Here is a 23,653-nt window from a genome sequence, read left to right on the forward strand (position 1 = left end):
ACAGCCACCCCACGGGTCACACAAGTCCTACTCGAGGTAGCACTTTCTTCACTGTCAGGCCACCAGCTGTAGGATTTAGGCGCACCGCCTCCGGGAGGGGCCACCAGGCCTGGGGGAAAGCCATACCTTATCCCCGTAATTGTCCTCATTCAGCATAAAGTAGAAAGTTGGTTTAAAGTAACCCATCAAATATGTGATCTCAACCAACCGGGGCAGAGTGAGAACTACACATGTAAACATGCAAACACACATGCACACATTTGCACGTACACACTCCAGACAATATGGCCTGGCATGCCATACAAAATTATATGTGTACTGTGAAACATTCTGAATTAAGAAACTAGGATTGTTACCACCACCATTTATTTATCTAGTGCACAACTAAGTATAGAACACTACAGCAGTGCTGGAAATGCAAAGAAGTCCTTGCCCTTAAGGGGCTTACAATCTTATTAGGGAAATATAACAGGCACATAAAAAGTTGCTCTGTAAGAAAGCGTATGCTAACAAATGCCACAAGAATTCAGAAGGCAGCATAGTTGAACACAGCGTAGTCACAAAACCCAGTTCTAGTCCCACCATGGTCAGTTAACATCTCTGGGTTTATTACTTCAGCTGCAAAATGAAGTAGTGAGATTTAGAGGTTGTCTGCATTTGTTTGCATCATGATTCTGATTAAAAGCTGAGGAAGGTTTTATGGTGTAGGTGGCACCTGAGCTGGACACTGAAGGAAGACAGAGAAGGCATTTCAGACACCGACAGCGGGGCTGAGGTAGGCGTAAGCAGGGGGTTTGGAGGGGAGACGACCAGCATCACAGGAGCAATGGGAGTGAGGTAAAAGGGCGGCTGTGGTAGCCCTCAGGCACCACCAACACAGAAATGAGCTGTATCCTCACACTTACACCCAGTCAGTTACAGTACATAATTCCAGAGAGTAGGAAATACAAAGAATGGCGGCATTTTATCAAACATTTCACTCAATTTCCAGAAAATATAAAATAACATTATACCTCTAACATCAATAAACTTCCAATTATCAAAATGTAAACCAATTCAAAGTTTACATTCTTAGTAAACATAACTAAATCTCTTAATTCAAAAGGACATTTGATATAAATTATATTACCTCAATAATTTCAATTTATATTTTCTACTATGTTCCATTCACTGTGAAAATAAAGAGTGAGTAGGACGAGGTCTCAGTCCTTGAGGAGTCAACATCCTGGTAGATGAGACAAAATCAGCTATGTCCACCTAGATGCACTGTGTGATGCACGGCATGATCAAGGTGTGACCCACTGTAGAGTCAAAAGATCAATTCATCCCTTCTGAAGGAGTTTTGCAAAGGCTTGGGGAATAGAGGCCGATGGCTCAAGGAGAAATGAATTTGGCAAGGAGGAAGTGCACAGGCCACGTGGCTACAGACAGGGAGCATGAGGTGGTCAGGGCCTAGCACAGGAACGGTGTGGCTGCAGTAGAGCGTGAAAGGCAAAAGCAAGTGATGTGGAAGCCTGGACTTAGTCCTATACAACGGGGAGATACTACTTGCTTCAATCACCTACTAAACCCGGTTTATAAGGCCATGAAGAGACACGATAGTGAGCAGTGAAGCTGCAAACCCTTCTCAGCAAATGACACCGTTCAGGAAACCCACCCCCACCACCTCCTTTCCTCTTTTTCCTCCGTTTTTTCCCTTTATGATCCGCATGTTTTCAAAATGGAGCTGGAACTTGAAAGGCGTAAGGGAGGAGCCAACAAACAGGACTAGAATGCATACATTTGGCTAATCAAGTTACCACAAGATAATGGTAATTGTATTGCACAGGTCTGCAAATGAAGAAAACTAATTCTTTTTCAGGAGTTTTCTAAAAGTGCCTAATGCACACCAAAGTGTTGGAAAATCTCATTCAATGTGGAAAAAAAAATACAATCCTGGCAGAATAGTCCATTTCTGAAATGATTTTTGATTAAATATCAGTGTTACAAACACAATACCATAGGTCTTCAAAGCCTATCCTCACACAATCAAGATCTGACCAAAACTGCATTGCTTGGCTTAAAAACTAAAAAGATGCAATGTATAATTCCAAGTCTGAGGTTCTCAGCTACTACCAAAATATGTCAATACATGAATAAACTGTCTAATGAAGAACATGCAGTAAAAGGTAAATGGAAATAAGCCATCCCTTTAGGATAGACACTAAATTCCAATTTCTCAAAATATTATAGAACCAATTTCACAAAAGTAACATCTTTCTGCAATTTCATTTTACCATGAAGAAACTAAATCTGTGTATTTTATTTAACACTCATTCTTAAATTACAGTTATGCCAAAACAATCTGCTTTCAGTGAAACTTTAGCGCAACCCTCAGAACATGCATATACATTTAGTCAGATATTCTACATTTCTAAATAAATTACATGCATGATATACATTAACCAATAAAGAATACCAATACGAGAATTCAGGACATTTATTTTTCTGCATGGAAATCAAACTACTGTACAACACACGCACGCACACACACAACAAACTCATAAAGCAATGGTGTGTAATAGGTAGTGAGAGACTTAAAATAAGCATATTTAAAATGCCTACAGGCTTTTTTTTTTGTTAGGCAACAAAATATTTTCAGTCCTTGACACCTTCTCACACTCACCTAGCACCACAGATGCAAGGACTTAAAGTAAACGTGTACAATCTCATGCTTAAAACCTAAAGCATGCATTGAATAGAATTTATACATAATGATCTATTCTACTACGTATGCAATACATATTTCTTCTAGTATTTTATACATTAAATTACCCTGCAGCATTTTGAAATACTAACATTTATGCAACACAACTTTTGAAACAAGTTTTCAAGGATCACCTCCAGGCTTTTTACACAGGCATTGGGTTGGTTAAATGGGAAAATGGCAGCAGCCTCAAGGTTCTTACTGAATGAAAATGGTCTATGTGCATGTCAATCCATGTAAAAAATACATATATACATAGATGGCACAAAGATTTGTGCAGTTGGAATCACCAGTGCAAATGCATGCATTTGAGGTACTCATTTTTTCTATGGTCAGGTATAATTATGCATAGTCATGTTCCTCAAGTGCTAAATAATTTCAGACCTGATTGAATGAAAAACTCTAAGAGTAAATATGAGAGATTTATACAGTTAATTTCAAAGTGCTATGCTTTTAATGGACATTTATCATTATCCATATACATATTTAGTTTAAATTATTTACCAACCAGTAAATTTTCTCATTGTAAAGAGGCTGACTGGTAATTATACCTGGCCAAATGATTTAAATAGCATACTTGAAATTCTAGCAAGAACTGTAGTGAAACAGTAGAATACTTCATTATTGCTTCATTGGACTGAGAAACCTAAAAGGCATAGATAAACAATGCACGATGAGAAGTAAATACCCAGAACAGTGGTGCATGCCCCATACGGCCTCTGTCCAATAAAAACTACGCACTGTCTACATTATCAATGCTGTTGGCATCCATGTGGATACCAGGCTCCCCACACAAAGACGCGGGAACAAAGCGGCTAGCAGTGGGACACAAACAACTCTTAAGCTCTGGCAATTCTTGCTTCAGGCGTTCCAACTGCTCCACTTGGAATATATTTGGCTGTTCAGGCATCCAATCATATATCCTATGATGAAACAAACACAAAACACATAAAATAGGGTAATTTTATGATTTACTTAAAACCAGTCTGACTTAGTCTTTTTAGAAGAATCTGTTTACTGAATGCCTAGAACATCCATATAATAAGCCTTTTTGTTTTTAAGATGTAAGCATCAGTTCTGTATAAAAATATTTCTCTTCTCCCCAATCTTGTTCCCTGATGCAAAAGAGCTGATTAGAAAGCAACTAAAAGAGAAAATGAAATCTGTAGTTTACTAGTGATTTTTCCGGTATCTTCTCTCCAAGTCAATCAATTGGCAATGTCTTATTTTACAAATGGGAAGCTATTTAGAGGCAGAGCTGGAATTAATATCCAGTTCTGACTTCAAAGCACAAAGACCAAGGTAAGAACTTCCCATCCGTGTGAGAACTATGCTGAAGTTGTGTAGTACTGGCAGACGTACCCAGAGTCAAAAGCACAGAAAAAGCCTCATGTACTCATGGCAGCACTGCCACTGCAGATCAGCAGAGAGAAGATCGCCTTTCACTCTAAATGTGAAAGCCAGGCAACTTATATGAAGCACTACAAGAGAAGCTTTATGATGTCACAGTGGGGAAAAATTTCATAAACAAGATTAAAATATGTATTGACTCTATTAAATATTTGACTATTATAAAACAAAGATGCCTGTTAATTAAAGACATAAATAAGAGAATGAAAAGTGACCTCTGGGTCAAGGAATCAGACAGAACAGAAGCATCTTAACTTCACTTCCCCCCGTGTATCCTGTTAAAAATGAAGAAAAGGGATATATATACACACACCCTGACAGGTGTGGCTTACTGGGATGAGCATCATCCTACAACCTGAAAGGTTGCCAGCATCCCTGGTCGATTCCCAGTCAGGGCACAGGCCTGGGTTGCAGGCTGGGGTTCCATTTGGGGGCATGTGAGAGGCAACCAACTGATGTTTCTCTTGCACATCAATATTTCCCTCCCTCTCTTCCTCCCTTCCTTTCCCTCTCTCTAAAAAATACTAAATATAATCTTTATTAAAAATCCAGGAGTATGGGAAAAACCAGACACAGCAACAAAGTTTTGGAAGCTGGAAAATAGATGGGTAAGTAATAAAGTGTTTCAGTTAGCAGAATAGAAAAGGCTAAATCACAAGCCAGAAGTGGAAAAAGTGAAAAGGCTGAGTTAAAAGCAGCACCCAATTCCTCCAGAACTGAAAGTGAAAGGGAGAGGACCTAAAGCACGGCAGGCAGGTGAATACCTTGTGCAGCAGTAAGCTAACTCCCTGCCCTGGCGGCTGCCCCCCACCCCACTAAGGTTATTTCAAGAATTAAACAGGAAATCTCTTCAAGAATAAGACCAGGTGAGGGTTTGGACATTTTACAAAACCTCCACCAGCACCAGGGGAATCAAGAGATAGTGCAAACATATAACCGATGCTGCACACAGAGACGTGCCCTCCCCTCCCCACCTCTCCCCACTCACTCAGCTCCAAGAACCCTGGCAGCCAGACCTGGATCAGGGGTGTCCAACCTGCGGCCCATGGGCTATGAACGCAGTCCAACACAAAATCGTAAATTTACTTAAAACATAGAGATTTTTGTGTGTGTGTGTGATTACGTGTCACAATGTATTTAATGTGCGACCCAAGACAACTCTTGTTCTTCCAGTGTGGTGCAGAGACACCAAAAGGTTGGACACTCCTGCAAGTAGCTTATGTAGATTCTTCCATGAGAAATCTGAAGAGCCGAAAAGTTAGTAATCTAGTGACATCAGGGGTATGATCCAACAGGCCACTAAGATCACCCACAGTGAAATCCAACTTAACAAACTCCAAGCTTCCAACAAGCATTTTACATTTCCAAACATATGAGGAAAACTTTTAACATGCAAGGTAGTGAGCAAAAGAAAAGAAAATTCCTAAAGAACAAACAAAAAGTCCTTCATGCTTTCAGAGAAATAGCATCAAATGAAAATAGGATGTTATAGACACAGAAAAAAGAGATGGGGGTGTGGGGGGTGGGGGGGAGACAGTTCTTAGAAATTAAAAACTCAATAGCAGATGTGAAATCCTTGACAGAATGGGTAGAAGGCTGAAGAAATCTTTCAAAATGGAGCAAAATGACAAAGATAGAAAATAGAAAAAAAGGTAAGTATTAGAAGTCTCAGCCAAGAGTGTATAATATGGAAACAAAAGGATTTCTATAAAAGAAAACAATAAAACCTAGAAAAATGGAAGGGACAAAAATCGAAGAAATAACTCAGGTAGTTTTTCACATTTTCAAAGACATGTCTCAATAGGCTAATGGGCTACCAAATGCTCAGCACAGTGGGTGAAACCAGACCCATAAGACCCATCTCTGAAATTTTAGAAAACTGGTGACAAAAAGAAGGCTCTACAAGTTTCTTGACAGGAAACATGAAAACACATGTGAGGTAACAGAAATCAACGTGGTTTATGCTCCTCAACAGCAACACTGGAATTGTGAAGTTAATGGAGAAATACTTTGAAAATTCTAAAGGAAATGATTTCTAACATGGAATTTTATGCCTGGCCACAATGCTTGTAGATATATTTATCTATGTGTGTACTGGGTTGCAATGTAAATTCATTTCTAATTGGGTTGGGGTCAAAAAGGTTTGAAAATCACTGCCCAAGAGGAGCTTTACACATGTATTGTAGGACAATGTTTACAGCAAATATTGTAATAGCAAAAACTTCCCAACCACCAAAATGTTCTCCAAGAGAAGGATAAGTTATGGTAGAAACATACAACCATGAATATTATACAGCCATGAAGATGGATGGATTATAGCTACATGCAACAAAAGTACAAATAAAGATTAAAGCCATGCAAAACTAAATGGTATATTGGTTAGTGACAGAAACAATTAGAAGAAATTTTAAAAAGAATAATTTGATAAGTAATTATATCTGAGGGAGGAGGTAAGGCAATAGTTAGAAAGAGGGACATAGGGGACTTCAAAATGCAATGATAATGTCCTTCAAATCTGGGTGTCTGTACTGTATTTTTTAAAATTATTTAAGCAGGCATATTAATTTCTTATAAAAAGAGGGGACACTGGCCAATTCACTCTATGAAGCAAGTATTATTTCCACACCAAAATCAAGCCATTTGGAGAAAGATAAATTAAAGGCCATCTTAGTCATTATCATAAATGCAAAAATTCCAACTATCAGCAAATCAAACGTACCAGTTTATATGATAATATATCATAAAACCATGAAGAAATGGAAATCTACCGTTAAAGCCTTTGTAAAAGAAGAGAACAAATTAGTTTCTGATAAACTAAAATACTCATCCTCATCACAGTTTTCCCTGATGTAAAATGAATGAAAGCCTGTTACTAATCATTCAAAACCTTCTATATGTCTAAATTTGATCATGAAAAATTATAGCATAAATATGTAAGTACCAGAAGGAATAGCTAAAATTGGGGTATTAAAAACTCAGCTAGAGACAATGAAACAGGTATGTGTAGGCAATGCTGCTTTTTATTCTTTAGCTTTAAGTCTTACTGAACTATTTAAATTTTTAAACTATATGTAATATAATTTTAAAGTTATATATGTACATATATACATACATGCATATGCACATATATAGTTAGTTATATGTACATATATATGCTCTTATTTGATTAAATAAAAAAAAAAGCTTTCAATAGTAAAAACCAACTCTAACACAATCCACCTCACTGGTCATCAGACCCTAGCAGGAGCCCAGTGTTGGGCTGAGGAATTCAGAATCCTCCACAGCTTCAAAAGATATGCACTGATTCATGCTCTAGCCTCTCCCTAAACTGCAAATCCTGTCAAAGCACTTAACTACATCCCAAAATCCATGTCAATGCTTTCTCTTTAAAATTATTCTTACTGACTCCAGGTCAGAAAGAACTCATTTTCTTTAGGGCCCTTTAGATCACAGAGCATCTTCCTGTTCTTCATTACATGTCAGTCAGTATCTGGCTCCAACCAAGTAAGGCCCTTGAGAAAAAGGGGCTGCCTAACATGTGTGTATGTGTCCTACCAAGTCGTATGTAATATTACTTCACATTTTCTTGCCTGAAAATATTTGCAATCATTCCTGCCTCTTCCTTAACAAAACAAAGGAATATTTTTCAAAATTTTGCTAAAGCAAAGACTTCCTTCAAATTGATTTAAAATTTTACTTTTCCTTTAATTAGTTGGAAATGCCTATTAAAAAGAACTATGAAACATACTGCTTAGAGCAAAAATAGTTAAGAAGAAAGGCAGGTATTATCTGGGCTGCAATTTTAAAACCAGACTCATTCAGACAAAATAGTGGGGGGAAAAAAGTTTTATTAAGAAAGTGGCATAACTTTATAGGACAAGCTGTAATATGAACTAAATCCAAGGAAGTATTTTTTAAAGGAGCCCTGGTAAGATTCCACCACTTACTCTTTGCATGATGCTGCTCAAGTATTAGCAAGCAGAGTAAATGACATGCTTTCTACCCATATTTCTTTACACACATTTCTTTATAGCAGCCTTCTCATTTCTCAGATTAGTGACTCTCAAACTTACATCATCAACACCCAGGGAGCTTATTAAAAAGAAAAGACTTGTTCAACAACCATTTTAACTCTTATCTTTATCACACATTGTTCTAACCTCTGGAGATAAAGCAATGAACAAAACAGGCAGAGTCGTGCCTTTATGGAGCTTTAGTTTGGATAGGGAGGAGGGGGAGAACAGGGGTGGGGGGAGTAAAATACTGTATATCAGATGGTGATAAATACTGTGGAGAAAAGTCAGAAGTGTCCTGTGAGTGAAGACTGTTATCTGAATTAGGATATTCAGGAAAGGCTTTACTGAGAGGTTGATGTGGTAGGGGTGGGTGGTAAGGACCTGGAATTTTACTCCAGGTGACAGAAAATGGTGGGAAGAGTTTTAAGTAGTAACATGATCTGACTTCAGCTTTAACAGGCCCCCTCTGGCTGCAGTGCTGCAAACAGAGCAGGGAGGTACGGGTAGAGGCCGTGGTCAGTGAGCAGGCTCCTTTAATAACTCACAATGAGGTAGCCTGAGGGAGAGTGACAGTTGTAAACAAGGTGAGTAGATGTTTCAGGATATATCTAAAGATAGAATCAACTAGATTTTGTTGGATGGGATATGGGATATGATATAAAGAACAGAGTCATGAAAGACTCCAGGGATTTGGCCTGGGACACTGGAAAGACAGAGCTGTCATTTATATTGAAATCACAAAGTCTACAGGAAGAACACATATTGATAGCTGGATATATAAGTTTAGCAGTCAGGAGAAAGGTCTGAATTGGAGATACAAAAATTTTAGGAATATATAAAGGTATGAAGAGCCACAGCATTTGGATAAGATCAGCAAAAAAGTTGGTGTAGACATAGAAAAAGTCTGGGGCAGCCAGCCACCCCTGTGCCCCAGGTTACTTAGGGCCCAGTCACCTGAACCAACTTCCCAAGTGATTGTGGTATATTCCAAAGTTTGAAAAATTCCACTGACAAATGTTAAGAAAACCACAGGTTTAACTACAGAATTTTTACTAAGTTTAACATTGTAATATTATAAAATGAAAGCTACTTTTTCCCTAACAGATCATGAAAATTTCTCATGAAAAACAAATACCTATCATAAATTAGACCATTAACTCCCAACTCCTTCAACTTCCTCCTGTTTTCGGGATCGTTGGTATCATCACCCCAGCAGAATATGACTAGTCCCTTAGCTTTTGCCTCTTGAATGTAGCATGGGTTTCTGAGCAGGTCTTCAGTATGTGCATTTATCCCCTAATGGAAGAAAAATAAGTCACTCATGAAGAAGTAACTTTTGAACTGCAAATGCTAAATGGTCACACTCTAGATCAGTGCTCTCCAAAGTAAGAGTGGGCAAGGAAAGGAAATGTTACAATTTTTTCTTACTTGACTTATTTTATCAAGCAAGTTTACAGTCTAGCCATTTTAGAGGATTCATAAAATCCACTCAACTACAAAACTAAACTACAAAACTTACTTAACATAGGCCTGCAAGAAAACATGTATTTTTTGTTCCTATTAGTGTTTTTGATTCTGAGATCCGATACCCTCGTTTTTAAGTAGAACTATCTGTTTGTTATACATAGGTCAAAACTAACCAATTAGATGTGTAACTTTATTTAAAATTTTATTACTATTGCTCTAAAAACATTTTTTTAAAAAATTAAAATGAAGAAATTCAAACATAGCTTACCAGTAGATTTTCAAACTGTGCAAAGCTCATTGCAATAGCAGTTGTTCGAGATCTGAGGTCCATGAGTTCAGGGTAAATATCAGACTTCCCTTGAGTCAAAAATAATATGGGGTATTTGTTCTGCTTGTGCCGAACCCTAAAAAAAAAGACAATTTTAAAATACTTTTCATTGGTGAGATAATTATAATATATTGTGTTGAAACTTCAGAAAATACTAAGAAAACAAGTCCCCCCAAAGCATAATCCCATTACTGAGATACAACCAACATTAACATGCACATATTGCCTTCCAGTCAAAATATACAAAAAATTTAAACAAGAGCTAAAATATTCTCAGAAATGGGCAACAAGAAAGCCTTCAGGGGCTACAATTTGAAGGAAGATGTCACATGCAACACAGGGCAGGAGGCATTAGGGCCCAGTTGGGTGCAGAGTTCACAGGAGTGGAGGGCATGCCAGCAGGCAGTGCTCAGAGGGAGTGAGAGTGCACTCGACTTGACTAAGAGGACCGAGCGAGGGTGAGGTCTGGGCACTTCCCCACCTGCAATCATGATCTGTGTACCCTCGGTCCTACCTACAGTCTAAGAGTATAGGAGGAAAAAAATGATTATTACTCACATTGTGCAAATATCTGCATCAAATGAAGAAAACACTATTCTCCTCTTCCCAGAATTTTCTAACACGGTTTTTAAAATTATATCCAAAAACAGATTCATGTCAAAATATGTTGATAAGTTACCATCCCACATTCCATCCTATGTAGAAAAAAATAAACAAAAGCTATTAAATACCCCAGAATCACAGTGATAGAAAAAATCTTGAGAACATCTAGTCCAACTCTTATTTTATAGATGAGAAAAGGAAAGGCCTAAGGAGATGAAGTGACCTACCCATCACCACACAGCTACTTAGCCACAATGCAGCCATCATGATTTGGTTATAGAGACACTTACAAACAAAGGAATGATACCATCAATAGACTTTTGTTTTAAGAAGTTAACAAAATGAAAACAAAAACTCTGGAAATCTGCAATCTACTATGACTTTTAAAATATTTTAATATATTTTTCATAAACTTTAGGACAAAGATACTCCCCTTCATTTGCTAACTCATTACCATAAAACCCTATGGCAATTATGAATTACTAGCTCATTCTTTGGCTCTTAGGCATATCAAGTACCCTGAAATATTACTGAGATGCCAAGAGTCCTGCTGATATTCAAATATTAAATATTTTAATTAAAATATTCATTAAAATGAATTTATTCAATAAGACAAATCTAAAAGCCCGAAAACTAAAAATTACCTAATCATAAATGGTTTACTTTAGAGGGCAAGACTGGAGGGCAGTTATGATTATTCTGACCGAAATGAATTCCAGGTTATTGTTTTGCCTGCCCAGTCATGATACCTGAATTAACTACGTCTAATGCCCCCTGTCCCAACTGGTCCTCTTACCATGCATCCCATCCTTTGACAAACATCCCCAACTGATACATTCAATAGTTGTTCTCCTCGACTAGAATATAAGTTCCAGGAAGACAAAGATTTGTTCTGCTTTGTCCAGTACCCAGAAAATGCCTGGCCCTTAGTAACTTTTCAATATATAATTATTTAAGAAAAGAATGACTGAATCTGGGAGTGATTTAAAACACATCTGCAGGAATTTCTTTTCCTGGTTAATTATTACTAGCTACTAGCATTTAACAGAAAACCACTTAGGAAATTATTTAAAATGTTTTTAGATGGGAGGATAAAACAAAAACCAATCAGAGTTGAGAGTTTTGACTGCCCAGCATGTTCTCTGTTTACTGTACAAGTATGCCCAGAAACCACCCATATAAATGTGCATGAGACACACGTAAATGGAAATTTCTACTTATAATACACTCATCACTACTTTTAAGAATTCACATATTAGTATAAAATACGCTTTATTAAAAAGGTCTACAAGCACTGTGCTTACTGGAAGAAGCCACAATAAGTTTTCAGTTTCACTTAATCCATTAAAACAAAGAGATAGGAATGAATGCATTTAAAGAAATAGGGGAACAGGGGAAGAAGAACATGTTACACAGAGAATTACTCACCCTTTGTTGGCAGATCCACTTTATTTCTATGTTAAACCCCACATCTTCTGGCAAAGACTCTAACACCTAGAGTTTTGTTTGTTGGTGGTAAATTGTTTTATTTTTGGTGAGATGAATGGTAGAATAAGAGGGGAAAAAAAGGAAAACAGTATTAACACAAAAAGCAATCCATAAGAAAACATATCACTAGAGAGGGTAAAATGTTTTGTGCCATCAGCATAAGCCAGTATCTTTTCTCATACTCAAACCAACACCCTGTTGATGAAGTTAATTAAGAGTCAAATGAAATTAAAGAGCAAAACTAATAGCCTTAGGCAGTATCTGTGATACCTGATCACTACTACCACAAAGATGGATTCCTAACCTAAAGTTGTTTTCACCTTTACTACTACTACTACACATTGAAAGTGAGCTGTAATAATTTAGGTGACCTCAAGTATTTAAAAAAAAACATTTACCATGTTTTCTGAATTTCATTCAAGTATGTCAATCTACTATACTAAGATATGGTTAAAAAACCATAGTTCTGTTAGGTAGGATAGATAGTAAACCAAGGCAGAGAGGAGGAGGGAGACATGTCTCACCCACTAACTCAGCAGTCTTGAGCCTGGTCCAGTAATACTGCCAGGTGTTTCAGCATCACAAGAAACACAGTACTAACATAGGAGGAGAAGAGCCCTTGAAATTCTGTATGAATCACTTCCACGATCTGGGAAGGCAAGCTTTTGAAATGGTGTATTCATCCAAAGGCCTAAAAGGGGAAGTGGAGGGGGTCCACAGTGCCCAAAGCAGCCATCCATAGAATAATTCTGGTTAATTGCCTACCTCTGGTCATTATCTGTTTCACAAGGGGGTCCTTAGTGCTTACAGAAAGAGCCCATAACTAACTTTGGGTAGCTGCCTCAACTTTAACTGCCTTCTGTCACGTATCTGCTTTACAACAAGATGAACAAATGTAGTCTGGAGCAAGATAAGAATTCAGGCTAACAGACCCCCACATATACCTACATTTGGGTAGTCATATACCCCCCAGGCAAAGGTGGTTCCATCATCACCCACCAATCAGTATGTAACTTCTTCACCTGCATCCCGTCAACTATGTAAGGCCTCAGAAAAAGGGACCCGAGGTTCTTGCCATCCTTGCTCTTGACACTCTGACCCTGCCTGCCCTGAATCTATGCCTTCACCTCCACCTCGGCAAGGTCCCTTCTCGAGGGTGTCACTAATAAACCCTGCTTGCACGCTCACAGACTGGCTGTTGTGTAATTCTTTACTGCATCAGCAAGAAGAATTGAGTTTCTCCTGTAACAGCTCCTGGCTTGTTTCGAAGGTGATGACACTTAACAGTACTATGCTGATAACTCCCTGAAAAGATGTTGCCTCCAAATGATTACGCCAAGGCTCATAAACAAGGCAATGAGTATATAAATGAACAGATAATAAGGCGTCAACTTATTTTAACTAAGTTATCTAAACATTGCAATAAAACCCTTTTGGCAGTGTAACTAGAAAATCAAATTGAAAATATGAAGCCTAGTTATTAACCTATAAGGAGCTGACTTGATTAGTCTTCAAACATGAAGGCCAGGCAAATACATAAACATGCTCAGGGCAAAATGAATTTGAAACAGATTATAATTTAACTTCAATTTATTTCAAAACTTTAGAAATCATTTAACATATACGATATATATGATATTTGATTTTATCAGTATGGGATTCTTGTGATCTGGGTCTATACTAACTAGCTGCATGAAAAGTATGGACCTAAAAGAGTTTTCACTCAATTTTGTGTAGGGCTTTTACTTTCTTCTCTGATATTGCTAACAATATTTACTTAACATACCTGTCACATTTTTACTGGACCAATGCAAAATTAGAAAAATAAGGACAATAGTATATATTAGTGGTGCAATTGCTAAACATCAAATTTGTAGAAAGATCCTCTTTTTTACTGAGATTGTATTTGGCCTTTTTTTTAGTTTTAAAATTTCACTGTGATTCAATTATAGAGATGGCAAAGTGAGTGAATAAATGAGTATGTATGTTTAACTTACTTGGTAAAAGAAATATTGTCAAACCTTTCACAGTTTTTTTAAAAACTGTTTTTCCATTCTTTTAAATCACAAGCCTAGAACTCAAAATTTATAAGAACCAAATGATTTCAGAATTTTGGAGTAGAAAAAAATGACTTTACTTAACTGGGCTTCATAAATATCTAACAAATTATTCAAATCATGTTTTAAATGCACTAGGACGAGGCCTGTTTTATTTTTTTCATAGTTCTGTTTATTTATTTCTTATAAAATGGTACTCATACTGCTGTTGTTCCTTACTCCTCTCACTTAACACAATAGTCTATAGACTTTCCTTTAGCATAAATTTATGATAAACATTTACTGTATTTTGCCATGTATAATATGCATTTTTACCCAAATTTTTTAGGGAAAATAAGGGTATGCATTATAAATGAGTAGTACTAATTTGGCATCTATATAAATGTTTTTAATTCTTCTATTTATGCTTATGCATTAAAAGTGTAACTCCTTTAAAATTCCTTTATAATACAAAAAAAGTATCTAAATATAAATAAATAAAATATTTAATAAAAAAATTAAAATTAAAGATTTTTTTCCTGAAAGTTTAGGCCAAAAATGTGGGTGCATATTATACAAGGGAGCACATTATACACAGCAGAATACAGTATTTTATTTATTTTTGTTTTTTTAAGTTTATTTTTATTGTTGGAGGTCTCCTGTACAGACATCCTTTTTGTAGGGTAAATAATTGTGATAAATTGAAATGACCTATTTTTTGCCAAAGAAATCTATTATAGGTGACATCACCAAGACAAGACTATGAAGGAGAGTAGAAGTTAGGAAATGAAGCGAGCAAGATAAAAGCAGACCAGCATGCTAAGGAGAGTGGTGTCCATGTAGGCTTCCCTGATGCTGTCAAATGGATTCCTGTATGATTTGTGTTTAGTTTTTAAATCTTCACATTTGTTTCTGTTTTACTTTTGAGAGTAAATTCTTTAAACCTGTGTCTCATTTTAAGAATTCAGGGTACTTCCTGCTTATATATAGGAATTTAGGATTTCCTATCCTTACCAAATTGATCAGTTGAGGTAAGATTTTTAATTCATTTGAGCAGGTAAGTTACTCTTTTTAAAAAAAGGTAGCATAAATACACCACATAAGAATACATCTTCTGTAAAAAGCGTTAAGTGATGACAAGTATATATTAATACTGCCTTTGACACAACCTTTTTGGTGCTCATTTAAGAGACAAAATTAATTATTTGGACATAACAAAATTAATGAGATAGCCTTGCTTTAGTTTTCCTAAGGCACTTACCATCTTAAGAGAAGGAAAAGGCTGATTTTCAGAAAAAGAATTTTCTTCCTCAATCACAGATTCTGAAATTTTAAATTACAAAAGCTCAGTAGGTAAAATACCATTTTATCACTAAGATCTTTTCCTAAATTCTTAAGGCAAAATAAGACAAGCTAAAGTTATGAAATCCTTCCATATGTAGGCTTGAAGGCTTTTGTATTTATTTGTAACCATTAAACCCCCAATGTTTGACATAAGCATCCATTTTGAAGACTAGTTCACAAAATTTAATGGAAATACCATAGTATGTAGCCTGAACAGTGATTGTTTTCTTATAAAAACTGTAATATTACTTTTTAAAAAATAGTCACAAGCAGTGACTTGTTATTTCTCAATGTAATTAATGTTATCTTGCTTAGACTATTTAAAATCAAAATCAGCTCAAAAGTTAGATATTAAGGAAATCTACAGCTACTCATGTGCTTTGGTTACCATTAGGTTTAATCCAAAACATTCCATCTTGAGACACACAAGAATTTTTTTCCAAAAGAGAAAAAATACCAAGCTTTTCTTTGGGAAAAAAAAAAAAAAAAAAAAGCCCATGTACTACAAATTCAAAGAAAATCATGTAAAATTTTCCAGTTGAATAAATTAAAGGTAAAATTCATTTTACTATGAACAGTTATGAAAGATCTATAAGCCTATTAGTAATATTTGTGCTCTCAGATAATCTTTGGACTCTTTAAGCCCTTTACAATTTTTTCATAGAGGCGTCCCAAGTAATCTGCTATCACAGCTGCAGATTAACATCTAATGAGTATGTACTATACTAAAAATGGCTCAGAGAATATATACAAACATCTTCCCTTGGGACAACTGTAATAGAATAACAAAAAATAAAAACACTTTCCCCACCCTTGAGAGCTTTACATTATCTAGTTGAAAAGACAGGACACATACAAAAATAAAGGGTTAACAAAAGGATACACTAAGCCTCAAATGAATGGCATAGGCCATTAAGTTCCATGGAAGTAGAAAGTAAAGTAGAATTACAAAGGGATTTTGTGAGAAGGACAAGCTTTGAGGAACCTGAGGCACAGAATAGTTAAGTAAACTGCCAATGGTCACAACTGGTAAATATTAGATAAAGCTGGATTCAAACTCCAGGCTCTGGAGCCCGATTCTATGCTTGACATATTTCCTGTTTTGTAATATGAAGAAAGTTGGAAAGACTGAAGGGTACAAAATTATAGAGAACTTTGATCATCAAGCTAAGAAAAAAGTCACAGAAGTAAAAAATCATGGTTACTATACAAGACATATATGCATTTGAAGATTAATATATGTAAACCTTTCATGTTTATAAAATTACATTTGGATAGCCCAGTATTATAGTCATTAAAATGACCAAGTGTTAAAATGGATAAGGAAATACTGTATGTATGCTAACTCTGAAATGAAAACGGTGTTTCCATGTATGTACATACCTTTTAGATCTTTAGATTTTAGTGCAGTCACATGAGCAAGCTAAAAAAACACACACAAAATGCAACTGTTAAAAAACCCTTAGTTTACAAAGATATGTAGTTTTATAAAGAACTGTAATTTGAAAAGCTCACAAGTTAGAGAAAGTTATCAAATGTAGAATAAGTTTAATGAAAATAAGTATTAAACCACAGAATATATTTTATTTGTTCATACATACATATAAGATCATAATCAAATACCCAAGTAAGGAAGAATATAAAAATTCTTAAGTCGGGAAAGTGTTTATACCCAACGAACCATTTATTTAGGTATCTAATGAGAACAGAAAGAGGGATCATATAAAATTACATGGTATAACAAAATATACAAAGATCTTAGATAGTCCCATAAAGTACAAAACTAACAACAGCACAAAAGGCCAATTGTAAAGTAGTGAGTTATATTAAAGAATGGCTAAAGCAGACCAGGGGCAACCTAAGATTATGGATGAGAAGGGCTAGCTCCTACAGCCTCCAAAGATGTATAGCCTAGCCCCATCAAGTATGCAAAAACCAATGAGGTTTAAGAAAACAAAGAAACAGATGGATTAACACAAACCCATTCTTCCTAACAGAACAGAAAAGCAAAGCATACGCTCTGCATGCTGAACATATTATTTCCATGTGCATAGAGAATTATTACTACATATAGACAGGTACAAATAGTCTTAATATTAAAAGATAATTTACATTTTTACATTACCTTTAACAACTGAAGTTGGTCAAATGTTAATTCCTTTACTGGGATTTCAAATAATTCCACTGGATCAGCATCAAATTTCTAAATAAAAAACAAAGAGAAAAACAGGCCCCAAATTATTAATGAGTTTACCCTAGACAGGCCTAATATTTTAATTTCCTGAATGATGAGAACTGTTTGGTGACTACAGTGAGCCCATGCAGAGGAGCCCTTCTTACTTAACACCACCCCCAGCTCTTAATCCTAGCTTTTGTTTTTAATGTAAGTGGTAGTGCCTGGGAGAAAAAAAGAGTTGGAAGCGAGCTATGGAAAGCTATGGCACTGAAGACAAGCTGAAACCAAAGTCAGAGTACAGGGATTTCCTCTATTTCCTGTCAACCTGTGTATATTTTACCTGCCACATACTATGCCACATGACTAGGAAATCAGCAGGCAACTACTATGTAAGAACTAATTTCTGTCAGTAAGTTTCTAACCTCTTCTAAACCTTTGAAACTTAAGTTTGGTTAAAAACAGACACAAAAATCAATTGTCATTAAAAATGTCTGTTTAGCTATAAACAGTAATACTTAACAGGAACGCTATCATAAATGTTTTCCCCATGAGAAAATCTGTGTTATTAGACTTTAATACAATATCAAATGTCACACTGTTTCGACACGTCTATCTTAATAAAGTAAGTTGACGTACTGCCAATAAATCATCAATCCAACAAATACCGGGGTAGGCAAAAGTTAAGTTTACAATTGTAATACAAATAAATAATACAACAATAAATAATACACGAATAAACTGTTTTGTATGCTCACAACTGTGAACCTACTTTTGCACATTCCTGTATACTAAAATCCATTACTTTAAAAAAAAACTCCTCACCCCAAAGATATATTTTTACTGATTTGAGAGAGAGAGAGTGTGTGAGGCGGGGGGAGAGAGAAACGATGATTGGTTGGCTCCTGTATGGACCCCAACCAGGGATTAAACCTGCAACCTAGGTTATGTACCCTGATTGGAAATCCAACCTACAAACTTGGTGTACAGGACAATGCTCCCACCAACTGAGCCACCTAGCCAGGGCTAAAATCTATTACTTTTATAGTCATTCACGTACATACAATATGAACATAAAAGTTTTTCTGGGAGAATACATAAGAAACTATTAAGAGTAAGGAAATAATGCAACCAAGGGGAAAGGAAACTATATTTACTTCATAATCTTATGAACTATTGCTTTATTGGAAAATACCAGCTTAAAAATTAAAACTAAAAATATATGCAATGCATTACTTTCATTCCCCAAATAACTCATCCAGATTCAATTTAAGAGCAAGACAAAGAAGAAAATATATTTTTTTTTAAAAAAGGAAAAAGGAACACGATATAGTCTGGTGAAAAAGGGGTATCAATAATACTCTTCGATTAACTCTAATAGATTTTTAGAAATTAGAACTAGATTCATTAACCTCTACCTTGGTTAGTAAGATCCTTTCTACTCCCCCCTCAATTCTTCTTGTTTCACTTTGCACTAATGTTTCCCCACAGCAAAAACCTGCTCTATTTCCATTAAGTTATTCTACTTCATCTACTTCTGTCATCTAAAGGTACGTTTCCTTTCCTCACTCTCCTAATATTGTTTCACATAAATGGAAGAGTCCTTTTCTATACATGACAGTAATCCAAACCCAAATGACTGATTAGAATCCACTAGCAGGCAGAGCCAGATGCCTTGCCATCTACTAAAACAACATGCAGTGTCTGGTGCCGTATTGTAAGTGTTAGCAGTCTAGCCTTAATTTAAATGAACTCCATGGAAAATAATATGTAGTACCTCATAATACTTAGTTAATTTATATAATAAGTTTAGGCACTATATAATTATCACAACTGTATTTGTACAACAATTACAATTTTTTTTAATCCTCACCCAAGGACACTTTTTCTTTGCTTTTAGAGAGGGAGGAAGAGAGAAATAGAAACATCGATCCAAGAGGGAAGCACCGATCAGTTGCCTCCCATAAGCACCCAGGAACAGGTATGTGCCTTCACTGGGAACTGAGCCCACAACCTTAAGCTACAGGAAAACAGTCCAACCAACTGAGCCAGGGCACAATAATTACTTTTGAAATTATATGCATTTTCAAATCTCCTTTGGACTTTCTCCTCTGCCATGCCCTCCTCTCCACTCTCACTCTCTCTACTCCAGTTCAGGCTTGCCTTGCCTTTGGTCTGCATTACTATTCCCTTGCTTCTACCCTCTGCCCTCTTAAATTCCCCTTACATCAGATATCAAATTATTAACCTTGTATCAGGCATCAAATTATTAACCTGACAGATTAGTTCTGAATATTTCCCTTCTTGGCTCTAAAGTCTTTCATAGCTCCCTAGCTCCTAAGTCTGTTAAACCCCTTTATGGAGGTCCTCCGCTATATGGCTCCGAAGTACTTTCCCAATTTTATTTTTCACTGTGTCCCTTCCCACTTTAGCCAAATCATATTAACTTGAGGAAAAGCTTGAAGCAGAAAGAGAAGGGAGCCTAGAAAACGAACACTTTGATAGCTTCTTTTCCTGCCTCAATATAGAGACAGTAGCAGACTGTAAAGAAACCACCTAGAATGTCTTTTTGTTAGGTAATATCATAAAGCCAGTTTGGTGATACAGAGACCCTAATACTCTAGAACATTAATCTTCCTCTCTCAATGTTGTTGGAGCTTGAGAGAAACAAGAGTTGGCAGTAACTCACCAAGAAAATGAATTGGTCAGTTTTATTTAATAACTATCTACATATCTATTTTAAGTGGAAGAATTTCAACATACCTTTTTCATAGTCAAACAACAGGTGAGGTCATGATATACCACAGGCACAAAATCTTTTGAAAGATGTACATCAAATTCTACAAAGGCTGCACCCTGATGGAAACAAAGGAAACAAGTATTTGAAATATGTCATCTGGCTCGCAATACATTTCAAACTACAAGGACATAAGAAATTTATTGTTCACTATAAAATCACAGAACTGTATACAAAAACATAAAACTTCTTCGTGATTTAATGCTACACTTCAGACTTTATCCTAAAAAGTAATTTCTTCTCTTAAAACCATTATAAGTATATTCCTTTTTGCAACAGCAGAGCAATTTTTTCCTAGCAAAAAATGGGCACTGATCACTTGAACATGCCCTAGGGCCCCTCTGTGGTAGGGTCAGCCTTCACAGGTATGTCACCTTTGCTACTGCTCTTAGTAGAAGTGGAGCTGAACAAGAGCCTGGAGCACAGAGCTACTACCTCACACCTTGTTGCCCCTGCAGACATTGGCTGGACAGCTGTATCTTAAAGATGAGGTGGGAAGGAGAATAAGCTGCAGTCTCTTAGCTCTGCTCCTTTGTACATTTGAGTAGAACACCACAGCCTTTTATAGCAAAACCTCAATAGCCAGATTAAAGAGGAAACTACAATTGCTTCTGAAAAGATGGAGAAAGCAGAAATGGGCAAGAATGATGCACACGATAAATTTCCTAACAGAAGCCTAAAGAGAAGGAAGGAGGACAAAAATTAGAGTTAAGGGTATATTTTTTAAAGTCAGACCCATTTTAATATATGAATTAATCCAAATAAAGGCTGAGAACATTACCTGACATACAAATTTGTGTGTTCATTGCAAGAAAGGCAGCTGGGATCTAAGGAAACAAGGTCTGAGCTTTCTGTTACATTGGATGGCCCAGAGAAGTACTAAGAATGGGTGGATACATTTCCAAACCTTGCCCAGCTTTTGAGTAAACATGGATAACAGATGCAAAATGCAAGAGCCAAGCTCTCTGATGACTTCTGAAGCAGGAAAGCAGCTTAACTCCTTCTATTACATAAACAAGATGATAACACAAACCATTTCTACCAAAAAAAACAAACCGCACCACTGCCAAATAGTTGTAATGATTAAACATATTAAATTATAGTTTTCCAGTTTAAATGTTTAATTTGACATGATCTTCATCCTTTATGAAGATAATTTTACTGAAAGATAAAATGTGATCCCAAAATTCATGTGTGAGTTTAGGAAATTAAGACAATAACGGACCAAAACCTCTTCAAATATATGTTTTTAACATTAAAACAAACCAATCATTAGTAACATAAAATATTCTAAAATGTGATCCACATGAGTTAAAAAGGAATTTACTAGAATACAAAACGAAAAGGCTTAATGAAAATCTCTCTAAAAATCAGAGATTCTGCAAGTTCTTTAACAGGGATCCTTCATGTGTCTACAGCTAATAAAACAGTATTTAGATTAGCTAGCTGCAATGAATTAAAACTCGTTCCAAATAATGAACTACAGGACACCACAGATTTAATATCATCCTTTCAACACAAGTCAAAACTATCCATTATTAATGCTTTTAAATATTAAAATAAATAATTATGATAAAATGCATCATTATTTTATGTATCACTAAGAGGGAAAAAGTACCACTGCCAATCAAACCATGATAAAAGCCTAAGTTGTAACACTCATCCCAATTTTAGAGATGTTAAAATATGAAAAAGTATGTCTTAGAATAGATGTTTGCTCATTTATAAGTGATAAAGTTAAACATCTGATGATTCAAGTTTATTTACTAAACTTTTTAAAAAGGCAAAGTTTAAAAAGGTATGTGGAGGACACTGTAGTAAAGTGGAAGTACAAGAATGAATTGTTCCTTCATTTTCCACCTAGTTTAACTCTGGAACATGAGACTTTTTAATCAGTTACAGAGGAATGGGAGGTGGGAAGGGAATCTCAGGTTCTTAATTTAAAAAGTCAAGTTGTAGTTGCTCAAAAAAAACTAAAAGCTAAAAAGACTCTTAACCCTTTATAATTGGATGAAAGGAGTTAAAAATTTACCATTAGCATTATTCCCAAAGTGAGTATCTGAATGAGCACATTATTCAGTTGATGAAAACCAGTGCTTAATGGGGAACGTTTTTCTTGCCCAACCACTCAAAGTTTATTTCAAAAAACTGAAAGGATGCTTATAATTCCATTGTTTTTATCTCAACTGCACCATGAATCTAAATACAAATGTCTAGAGATACTTAAACTTCACTTAGAAACATGTTCAGATGAAGCATAAATATTCCCCTTTTTACCCTATTAATGCAGACTGGAGAAGACTCCCCAGACCAACCCATTATTTCTCCACTTTTCTACCTTTGGACCAACAGTCCAAAGTTATAAAAAGAGGTTCACTTACATGACTAGCAGCATTTCTTAAAGAAGCAATAGTATTTTCTTGAACTTTAGCAAGCCTGAAAGAGAAAATGTATAGAAATGTAGTTATCATATACTGTAGAGAAGATAAAGAAAACAAATACGATAAAGAAGCCAGCTATATTTCCAATAATGGAAACACTTAATCTTTATATTGAGACTAATTTTCCAGTCCCAAAATAAGACTATTACCATCACTTGGCTGGTGTGTGCATTTATTTCAAAATTGTATTTATGAGCTGAATATAGACATATCCTATGCTAACACAACTTCCCCAGGTGAGGTGACCAACAAAGAAAAAGAACCTTTGCAATGGCAGGAAATAGAAGAGACACTGAAACTTGCTTCTTGTGATGAAGCCTCATGACTTAATACTGGCAGACTGGGGGAATGGGAAAGAGCTGACATTCCAACAGGGTGGAAGTATGGAAACTATACTGAGAACAGGTGAGGAAACAGACCCGGAGAGGGAAACATGCTAAACGTCAGGACTGCAATACAGACACACTGAGGTCATCAGGCTGACTCTTTTGGCATTAAGCTTTTCCTCCTGGCTTTCTCATTTGTTTAAAAAATATGTATTTAATGAAGTACAGTTGGCATACAAAGTTATATAGTTTCGGGTGTACAACGCAGTGATTCAACATTTACATACCTCATGATCACCACAATTAGTCTAGTAACTGTCTCTCAAAGTTATTACAGTATTATTGATGATATTCTCTGTGCTGTAAACTACATCCTCATGGCTTATTTATTTTACGGCTGGAAGTTTGTACCTCTTATTCCCCTTCACCTTTTTCACCCATTCCTCTACCCTCCTCCTCTCTGGGGCCTGGCTTTCTA

The 23,653-nt window shown here is 36.0% G+C and overlaps 1 protein-coding gene across 2 annotated transcripts in view; it reads right to left on the reverse strand.

The window, feature by feature from the left end:
• Positions 1-349: 349 nt before the first annotated feature.
• The window catches only part of GPCPD1 (glycerophosphocholine phosphodiesterase 1), a 58,008-nt gene continuing 34,704 nt past the window's right edge, over positions 350-23,653 (reverse strand). The window contains exons 11-21 of one of the 2 annotated variants that reach the window (XR_008529153.1): positions 22,790-22,844; positions 20,375-20,467; positions 17,564-17,641; positions 16,822-16,861; positions 15,356-15,417; positions 11,999-12,064; positions 10,526-10,662; positions 9,908-10,043; positions 9,308-9,468; positions 6,876-6,933; positions 3,595-3,669 (exon numbers count right to left, since the gene is read on the reverse strand). Coding sequence is in view for 1 of the 2 variants with exons in the window: in XM_054574013.1 (XP_054429988.1) it covers positions 3,480-3,669; positions 9,308-9,468; positions 9,908-10,043; positions 10,526-10,662; positions 11,999-12,064; positions 15,356-15,417; positions 16,822-16,861; positions 17,564-17,641; positions 20,375-20,467; positions 22,790-22,844 (1,018 nt within the window). In the remaining variant the exon portion in view is untranslated. Of the gene's footprint in view, positions 3,670-6,875; positions 6,934-9,307; positions 9,469-9,907; positions 10,044-10,525; positions 10,663-11,998; positions 12,065-15,355; positions 15,418-16,821; positions 16,862-17,563; positions 17,642-20,374; positions 20,468-22,789; positions 22,845-23,653 lie in introns of both variants that reach the window. The other variant, XM_054574013.1, reaches the window with a different exon arrangement.

This window comes from Pteronotus mesoamericanus, unplaced genomic scaffold (genome assembly GCF_021234165.1).
Source record: "Pteronotus mesoamericanus isolate MK-2021 breed Mesoamerican mustached bat unplaced genomic scaffold, CSHL_Meso_final contig_25, whole genome shotgun sequence".
Lineage (NCBI taxonomy): Eukaryota > Metazoa > Chordata > Mammalia > Chiroptera > Mormoopidae > Pteronotus > Pteronotus mesoamericanus.